Source organism: Lygodium microphyllum, chromosome 6, assembly GCF_053477565.2.
Source record: "Lygodium microphyllum isolate KBCC chromosome 6, Lygodium_microphyllum_v1.1.10, whole genome shotgun sequence".
Taxonomy (NCBI): domain Eukaryota; kingdom Viridiplantae; phylum Streptophyta; class Polypodiopsida; order Schizaeales; family Lygodiaceae; genus Lygodium; species Lygodium microphyllum.
In genome coordinates, this window is record NC_141140.1 from 64,562,218 (window position 1) to 64,572,407 (window position 10,190).

At 42.2% G+C, this 10,190-nt stretch overlaps 1 protein-coding gene and 1 pseudogene across 1 annotated transcript; both read left to right on the top strand.

The window, feature by feature from the left end:
• Nucleotides 1-1,402: 1,402 nt before the first annotated feature.
• LOC148034630 (uncharacterized) lies at nt 1,403-4,274 on the top strand. Its single transcript, XM_087679557.1, has 3 exons — nt 1,403-2,151; nt 2,577-2,968; nt 3,550-4,274. The coding sequence occupies exons 1-3, from the start codon at nt 2,016-2,018 to the stop codon at nt 4,000-4,002; spliced, it is 981 nt and encodes a 326-aa protein (XP_087535683.1). The 5' UTR covers nt 1,403-2,015; the 3' UTR covers nt 4,003-4,274.
• A 4,127-nt stretch (nt 4,275-8,401) lies between these two features.
• Nucleotides 8,402-9,988, top strand: LOC148034631 (ribonuclease TUDOR 1 pseudogene; annotated as a pseudogene).
• Nucleotides 9,989-10,190: the final 202 nt, after the last annotated feature.

Here is a 10,190-nt window from a genome sequence, read left to right on the forward strand (position 1 = left end):
ATTTGGCCCTTTCACCCCTAGACCATAGCCTAGAAAGAGTTTCTAATTGGGGAAGCCAATGGTCTATCCATAAAACTTTGAAATTATCTTATAGCTCTATTCCAAGGTACTTGTTCCTTTTTTGTGCACTCACTAAAATGGTATCTTATTTTGTAGGTTGATATTGTGGAGCAAGACATTGTCAAACACTCCATGAAGTTTAGGGGAAAAAGAGCAATTTCATGTGAGGACTTGAACAGTACCCTCCTCTTGATCTAAGCTCAATTAGATTTTGGCACAACTAACTTCCTTCGCTACGTCAAGAATGCTACTTCAAACCACTAGGTCTCGTTTTGTTCCCTCTACTATAGATGGCCTTTGTATTTGCTTGGCTATGCTACCTAATATGTTGCTCATGTTGAACAGTGGTGCTCTAACATGGTTCTATGATGTATTTAGGCTTGGTTCATACTTACTTGGACAATTTGGTTGTCTAGGGTCGTGTTGACAATGTCCAATGGAGAAGGAATGAAAAAGGTGTCCGCTCATAGAAATGTTGTTGGGTTGGGGCTGCTTGCCTAATTCTTCTCCAATGGAAAAAGTGCTACAAAATGGGTTTGAAACAGTGACCTACAATGAAAGCGAGGAACATTTAGTTGTGGGAATATCATCATGATGCGTCAACAATCACATTTAAACATACTAACTAACCACATAAGTGTGAACTCTAAAGACATTGTTCTTTTGTGAGCTTGGCTATCCATCCAGATGGTTATGAACTAGGCCTTAGTAGCCTTACATTCCCACACTATGTAGGTGAGAGTGAGAGTCTTCTGCTTACTATAGTTATTTTATATAAGAGGAGTTTGGTTCACACCGCACCTCTCTCACTTAAGTCTTAACTTTTCCTCTTTTTTTTTGCAATACAATTTACTACTTTCTTAGACTAAAAACACTTTCAAAGTTTTGAGTTAAAGGTTTTTGTACTTGGCATGGGAATTTTCTTATAATGAACATGGCGGTTAAGGTGGTTAAGGGGGACTAAAGTCATTGGGACCATTGTTGTGACATTGAGGCAGGAAAAAAAAGACCTTTTTGTGTGTGGAGGAGGACAATGGTGAAAGGGGGGCTGGAAGAAGCAGGGAGCCTCCTGATGAGTCCTGAGAGCCCTCTGTTCTGCCACCATGTCGGTTGCATCTTGACCCACACGAACTTCTCTCTAGGAGAGAAGGAAAGGACTTTAAGGAAGGTTCAAGGACTCTCTCTCAGGACTCGAGGAGCATCATCAGCAATGTTGTGTCAGCAGACGTCAGCTGCGGAGAAGAAGCAAAGGCATACAGTAGGTCGTCACATATATTGTGGAGGGAGGAGGGGAGGAGGGCGGAGAGTATATTATGAGCTTTGTACGCTTTCATGGCGTCACACAGACAAGGGGGTGCCCCACAAATTCCCTTTCTTGGGGGGTGGGGAAGGCCCAGCCTTCATTTTCCTGCTCTTGGTTGGGCCTCTTCCTTTTCTTGTGCCCCTTCCCCTTCATATTCCTTTGCGCAGGTTTGCTATTTCTCCCAATTCTGAGCTTCCTTCCTTCCTTCTGTTATCCCTTGTTGCTCTCCCCTTCCCTGTTTCCATGGTTTGCTCCCTTGATCCCCTGCCCTGATCATCCCCTCCCTCTGATCCTGTCCTCGTCCCCCTCCCCCTCCCCTCCTCGTCCCCTGTCCCTCCCCCTCAGCCACATTGAGGCTTCCTCAGCTTGTCCCCATGGCTCTTTGCCTTGAAATTCCAATCGGATTCAAGATGGCAAAGCAGGTCATTCATCTTGCTTCCCGCCCTAAATCAATCCACCCTCAGTCTGCTGTTTGTTCCACTTCCATGAAATAACAACTTCTTTGCTCGGTTCCTTCCATCCCCCTGCAAAAGAAATTTGAGTTTTTTTTTCGCCTTTCTTGGGTGTAAGCTTCTCTGTTTCTTCTTCCCTGGCTCTGTTTCTGTACAGCTCCATAGGCGGTAATAAAAGACTCTGCAACACAAGGATTTGCATGCAATCCAGCAGTCTCTGTGTTGAAGAAGTCATGGCATGGACCGTTTCACTCGGATCTGCTCATGATATGAACCTGCCTAAGGATGAGCATGCGTTGGGACTGTTCTCCCCCGGCTTCTCACCACGTTCTCAAGGTTGGTGCACATCAACATCCCTCAGAAATCGATTTTGCTTGCACACTCCACAACTTTCACAGAAAGACATCATGTGATTTTCCTTTTTGCTATGGTTAAATGGCCCAAATCAAGTTACCTGATATGTGGTTTCAGCTGTTATTGGCTTGTGGTGCTGCCTTATTGTCTGACAGTTGATGCTTTTCAATTGCTAAGCTTGTGCACGACTTCTGTGTGGGCGTTTGTCATAGGTGGACTTGCCAGATAGATAGTTAGGAGGAAAGCCTGGATGCTTGTGTATGTATCCTCAGGGTTGAAAATCTATACTACTATGCTTGCCCCTTCAGTGTCCTGATTTAGCTTTTTCAAGGGATGATACTTCCCTCTTGCATCGATTGCAATCTTGAATGAAAAATAGCCATTGGTTTTATATCTCTTGCTTGCAGATCTTAGCAGAGGAAAATTGAAACGACAACATCAATCCATGCTAAGCAGGCATGATGAAGCTGATGAGGACGAACTAGGCGATGAATTGGGAAATCCAGCTGAGAAGAAACGTCGTTTAACAATTGATCAAGTGAAGTTTCTGGAGATGAGCTTCAATAAGGATCTGAAACTTGAGCCTGAGAGAAAAGCTCTTATTGCTAAACAGTTAGGACTACGGCCTCGTCAGGTTGCTATATGGTTCCAGAATCGACGAGCTCGCTGGAAAAACAAGCAGCTGGAGCAAGATTATGAGACGTTGAAGGACAAGTATGAAGCTGCAGTGAAAGAGAATGAGAACATTTTAAAGGAGAATGAGGCAGTAAGAGAGGACAATCGAAGGCTCCAGGCAGAGGTAAATAGACAATTGGCTTACATGAACATTAGGAGAAATTCCAGTTTGGTTAGAGGTAAAGGATGGTGCACTCTTTTACATGATATAGAGGTAAAGGGCATTGCACAATGGAGTTAATCTTCCTTAAGAACTTAATAGTGACCTTCGGGACTCAATAGTTAAATCTTCCTTAATAACTCTATTGAGACTTTCAGTGCTCTTTTGCACAATGTCTGCATACAAAAACAGGTCAGGGGGATTGTGTAGTGACTTGTTAACAAAGTTGAGGTCAGCTTTGTGCATTAGTGCTTTGCAGATCACTTGTTGTAGCTTCTGACTCCTAATCTTCTCTGTTCAAGACCCCGTCCTGTGTTCTCAATGGGTGTCTTGACAATGGAAAAACATGTGTGTTTAATACATGCTCAAGACCCCGTCCTGTGTTCTCAATGGGTGTCTTGACAATGGAAAAACATGTGTGTTTAATACATGCTCAAGACCCCGTCCTGTGTTCTCAATGGGTGTCTTGGCAATGGAAAAACATGTGGTTAATACATGACTTTCTCAGTGTACAATAAGCTTCTGAAAATTGGCTCTCTTTGTAGGTGGATCGGCTCTCATCCTTGCTGCAGTGCTCAGATAATCAGGCCAATTGCAATGTGATGGATGGCAATGCAACACTGGGGAAGTCTTCAACAGCTTCAAACTCTGAAAGCGGCTTGAAAGAGGAGCAGTCAAGTGGCAAGTCGGGGCTTACATCCCCTACCAAGTCATCGGATGATCAAAGTGAGGTACAAGATTCGGGTCGGAGCTATCCGACGTTGGAGGAAGGAGCCTTCAATGCCCCTGAACTATCCCTTATAGAGCTAGATTCTGGTTTCCTGTACTCAGGATTGAAGCTTGAGTCGGAGTATCCCACTTTGTCCTCAGATGAGCTTTTTGGCAACTTGATCAATCCTAGGCTCCTCCAGCAACTTGCAGTAAATGGTGTCTATTTTGAAGACGCATACAATGTTCAGATCAGCTGGGAGGATCAGATCCATGGATACTCATGGTGAAGGTACCGGGAACCAACATCTTGTGCCTTGATAAATTGATTCTCCATGCCAGATTACATACAGTCTTAGGAGACTATATACGTATAATATGCTTTGCAGATAAAGTATATCAAACTGCACCCTTAATTTGTGCAGATTCTCTATTTTCTTAGGTTCCCTGCAAAAGTAATTGCATGTAAGTTATGTTATTAGGAACTCGAACTATGTTTTTGTAGGGTGGATGTGAAAGGACATTCCTTGTAATCCTGTCTTCCTAACATACTACATCTGCAATGTCTCGGCGCAACAACAAAACCCCCCCCCCTTTTCTGCGGTGTTTTAGAGGATCTTAATTTCACACACACACACACACACACACACACACACACACACACTCTCTCTCTCTCTCTCTCTCTCTCTCTCTCTCTCTCTCTCGCACGCGTGCACACGTTAAGAAAATCCTAGTTGACATTACCAACTAGGCCGGTTAATTGTGCTTCATGTGGTTGGCATCATTGCAAAGCTTATGAGCTTATTTTTGTGTGGTTTCTTCCTTTGGCTCACAAAAAAATAGAATAAAAGGTATGGTTTGTGCACAAAAACTTATATTTTAGGTACTTCAAGCTATGACAATCTCGTCTTTCTTACATATATATATATATATATATATATATATATACATATGTATGTATGTATGAATGAAGTTGATATATTAAAGTCAAATAGAGTATGTACATCACATAAGGAGTGACCAAAAGCTAGCTTTGAGGAATAGCCAATGTATGATGTGAGGCTTGTAGGAGTGCTTAGTGACTTCTTTTCGAGAGTAGAGCTAAGACTTTAACCTAATACATGAAGACATTAGAGTAAGGTATTACATAAGAGGATTGGGCAGCATCCAAGGTTGTAGCTTGCCAAAGTTGGTGTTATTACAAAGTTGATACGAGTATACAAAATTCCAATGGTGGAATTGGAAGTTGGGGAGGGCATAGTAAAGAGTTTGGTAGTAAATCTTTGTATATTTGCTCACAACTCCTTTCATGGCCATAATGTTCCACAACTCTGGTTCCTTTGCAATGGTGTCCAAAATGGCTTGGGCTTTGGCTTCCATCCTTCATACATTCCAATTTATTGTTTGTTCTTCCTCATGTGTTTTACCAATATTTTCTTCTCCAACTCTACTTGCCTAATGAAATCAAGTTTAGTAGAGGAAGAATCAATAGAGGAGGTACCTTTGAAAAGAGCATCATTCCTTTGTAACCAAATTGTGCACATTAAGTAAGGCTTGAATGAATGTCCAGATCTCTATTGTGAGGTCGTTAGTTTCACATGTTATCCATTCTTTTCTAGTGATAGAGAAAGAGTGAAAGAAATTAATGGTAGATTGAATATAATTAAGGATTCCTTTACTAAAATTGCAATGTAGAGAGAAATAGGGAAGATGTTTCGACTTCCTTTTTACATCTCAAGCATGTGCCATCTCCAACACCAAGTTTGATGATACGTTCCCTTGTTCATAAACCTGTATGAATAATTAGTAGGATTTTTTAGGAAGAATATAGGGAGACTAGACGTATGAAGATTTGAACATCCATTGATCTAAGTTTTCAGTTGAGGTGCCACTTGTCATTGAGTTTTGATGTCCAGCTTGTGAGGGAACAATGTTGAGAATGGGTAAAAGTGATTGTCTACTTTTGCAAGTGAAGGCTCTAAGATTAAGCTTTCCTCAATTGGATGGGTTGACAAAGGTTATTAGGACATGATGCTGTTTTGTCTATGATTAGTCGAAGTTCAACTCTAGATACTTTGAAGATGTTTTTGATAATTCTCGGTTCTAGCCACTGCCTACTTTCTGATATACTTGTAAATTTGTTTTGTGTATATGTGTGTGTGATATTAATATCCTTAAGATACCTTAAGAGGACACACACACACACACACACACACACACACACACACACACACACACACACACACACACACACACACACACACACACACACACACGTAAAAGAGTGGGGATAGATGGGTCAGACACGGGTTAGCATGGGAATACCCAGTTATACTAACGGGGTATATAAGGTGTTGAGAGATCCAATTAGGGCATGAATTATCAATAATCAAGTCTCTCTTTTGCCCTTCCTTCCAACTTTCATGGCTTCCCTTTCCTTTCTCTCTCTTTCCTATCTTTCTCTCTCTTTTGTTAGTCTTTCTATCTTTTCTTCTCTCATCTTCTTTCCCTTTCTCTCTCTCCTCTCTAGAGTCTCTTCCTTCTCTCCTCTCTCCTAGGTCTCCTTCATTATAGTTGGTATCGGAGCTTAGGTATTTGGTCCCTTCTTCTTTCTCTTTCCTCATATGCAGTTATATTTATAAAAAAAAAACTAGTCACACAGGTACATCATAGGGATATGAGTTGTAAGAAGCAATGATGGAGTACCACATGGTACTGGCAACCTTTCTTGGAGATCTCACAAAGCTATGGCCAAGTTGGAGGCATTCAAGTCAAATTTAGTAGTTCATCACAAATTTTGAGGTAAAATTTTAGGGATTCCAGGTGGAGTTAGAGAAGAGAAAAACTATTGCTACTTTTCAAGAAAGACCTTCTTTCTCTTCTTCCCTCAAGCTTGCTTCAGGCTACCATGGTCTCTCTTTTGATTATATCTCTCATTCCTTGCTCCAAACCATCTCCAACATCTTGAGGGAAAGATCCCTTGTGCTTTGCTCTATCATTCAATCACCCTCTTGAGGTGGATGAGTTCAACTATGTGGGAGACATCTTCAGGGAGATTCGTGTTGGCTCCAGGCAGATATAATGGTTGATGTGTGAGAGTCTCATGGTGAAAAAGGGAGGCAAGTGGGAGCATGACAATGTTGTGGAGATGGCTGCACTACTGGACCCTGTAGGCCACTGTTAGTTTGCCAGACAACTAAAAGGGAAGTGGGCAAAAGAGGAGAGAGGAGAATAGGCAATGTCACTGTTGGCCTTCTTCCTTGATTTCTTATTGGCCCCACCTTCCTTCGCAGGCTTCTTCTCAGCCTTGGGCTTCCTCGATACCACAAGCTTCTTCCCGGCGGGACGACATGCTTGGTGGCCTTCAATGCCTTCTGCTTGCATACGCTAGCAGAGCGGGGGCTTCTTAGGATTTTGATTGCCACGCTCTATCCAGTTTCAATGTTCCCTGCAAACTTGACTGTGGCAAATGTTCCTTCACCGAGGACACGGTCGAAGCTCAAACTTACCGACCTTGGGAGTACAATTTGGAGCATTTGGCCATGATGGAACGTGTGCTTGGGCCTATTCCGTCTCCCATAATCAAGAGGGCAATGAGATTTTTGATAAATACTTCAATCATGATCAATACTTCTGTAGTTATGCATCTTTACAAGCGATAATCTGATAAATACTTTAGTCATGGTCGAGAACTATATTGACCATATGGTGCTTCATTGAGAGAGAGCATTCGGGCAGTTCGCAGGCTCCACCGGTTGAAGAATCTCGTCATGGAACATGTTGATCATTCGGTAGGTTAGCTCATAAATCTTTCGGAGAAATTATTGAAATATGATCCTATGGACAGGCTTATAGCCAAAAAAGCCTTGGAACATCCTTTTTTTTCAAGTTTTCATCAAGGGTATAAAGCCTTCTATAACCCGAGGCATCATTAATTGGGCAGAGCATGACAAGTCTTGACTAATACAAACCGAAGAACCTCCTCAAGGGTACAATGTCTTCTGTAAAGTGAGGCATCATTAGTTGGGGTAGAGCATAAACTTGGAGAGATTGAGAGAAACGAAGATCATTCAGGGCTTGCCTTTGCTATTCTCTTATGCCTGTAATGGTGGAGCTGTGGCAGGATTCAAGCTTCAGTCAATCATGAATTTTGGGATGAGATCTACCTCTTACACTTTCAGCAAGACATTTTCAATGTGAATGTCCTACAATTTGAGCTTCCTCCTGTCGTGTAGGCTCTGGCAAATGCCCATGACTAAGTTTTGAAGGGCATGATACTTGTAATCTGCTCCTGCAGTTCTGCTACTCAAGGATGGATTGATACTCATGTTGACACTCATGTTGACATTTAAGGTGGATTGCTGTGTATATGCTGCATTTGGATGAGCCTCAGAGGGTGGATGGCCCTGTTGTGCCACGCCCGCACGGCAATCATGCTTTATAGAGAATAGAAGGCCCTGATGTGCTTCACCTTGGAAATGGCAATGCACTTAGGAGGATAGATGGTCATGGAATACTACTACCTGCTAGTGACACGACTCTCAGGAGAGTGGAAGGACATGTAATATGACATTCTCAAGGTGATAGTATGCTGAGAAGAATCGGCTACATGCTAAAAATGATATTGTAGCAAGGAGGATAGAAGGTGCTAGTATGCTCCATCTTGAAAGTGATGGCATTCTTAGGAGAATGGACGGACCTGGTATGCCACAGCCCGAAGATGATACTCTGAGGAGAATGGAAGGGATTGGGATTCCTGGTCCTAAACTTGATGACATATTTAGAAGAGTACAAGGCCCCAGTTTTAATGCACACCGTGGCAATGATTTTAGGCAAATGGAAGGACTTGGACATGGCATCAATGTTGTAGAAATGGTGGTAGCAAGAGGACTTGCCATGGCTGTCAGGCACAATGATTTTGAAGACAGGTCTAATTACTACGATGCCTTACTTGTAGTTGAATCAAGAGCTACGAAGGGAAAGAAAGGAGTACACTCATAGAGAACCTCCAGTAATGCACATGAATAATTTGACTCTACCAACTTTTGGGCCAGGGGATCATAATGCAAACCAAAAAGCTCAGGCTGTGATATAAAAAGCCAAGCAACTTTTATCCTTCCTTCAGAGAGCAAAGAGGCTTTTTGCTGTAATGGAATATGTGCTTAGTGGGCACTGCTACAAACTGTTTGTACCAAAAGAAGCTTGTGCCATTGCATTCTTTTTGTTTGGGGTAAGATACCTGGCCCATGGGGAACCATATGTACATGATGCGATAGATTTTATGAGGCACAAAATACTACAGAGGGATGTAGGGATTGAGGTAGGGATAGTTGATAGAACGGGCACATTTGTCGGCACCTTGTGGGAGTCCAAAACAATTGTGGCTATCTCTCTTCTAGAGGTTGGGACTAGCAAAGCTTCATCCTCTGTTTTCAATTGATAGAACTATAGAAGGTCACTTATTGGTTCAAGCTGAGCAAAGTGCTAACAAACTATTGATAAAGATATGGGGAAACTATGTTGAAGGACAACAAGAAGTAGATAGTGCTAGTTTGTCTGATGCTAACAAATCTAAGTAGGAAGTTTTCAAGGTATGTGTGATAGAAGTACTTGGAGGTGGTAAGTTTTATGCTCAGTTAGCAAGCGGTCTCGAGTATCCAAATGTAGTTGGAAGCCTAAAGAGTGAATGAAAACTCACCTGCACCAGTGAACTTCCAACCGAAATAGGGTGATGTTGTTATGGCACAGTTTTTAGTGGATGGTTCTTGGAATCGGGTGATGGTTGTAAATTTGCCCCGACAGTCAGGAAAAGACTATGAAATCTTTTACATAGATTATGGGAACTAGGAACTGGTTTCATTTTCCAAATTAAGGCCTTTAGATCCATCTATCTCTGGCACCCCAGGGCTTGCTTTACTGTGTAGCCTTGCTTATATCAAAGTACCTGAGCTAGAAGAAGACCATAGACAAGAGGTAGCTGAATATCTTAGTTCAACTACTGGAGATGAGAGTTTCATGGCTGCTGTAGTTGAGAAAGACACTTCTGGTGGAAAAGTAAAAGGCCAAGGGACAGGCACTAAGTTTAGTGTAACTCTTTATGAGACGGAGCCATCCAAGTCTGTGAATACTGCTATGCTTGAGGCTGGCTTTGCTTGGACAGAGAGGAGGAACAAGTGGGACACTGATAAAGAAAGATTAGTGACCAAGAATGTAGAGCTTTGCTCCACACTTTGCAGTGGCTTGATGCAAGGGATGCAGAAAGACATAAGGAATTGATGGATAAAATGCACCAACAAAGAGACAATAGTATCTGTAAAAACAAATCAGTCGTGGCTCCTAGTTCTAGTTCCTTTTCTCACTCTTGGCATCGCCAAATGAATGCATTGAATGCTACTCTACATCGACAAGAAGCTCTCGGAGTTGCGAGCCACAACCAACTAATTGAGAAATAGAGTCAGTTCATGTCTAAGTTGGATCG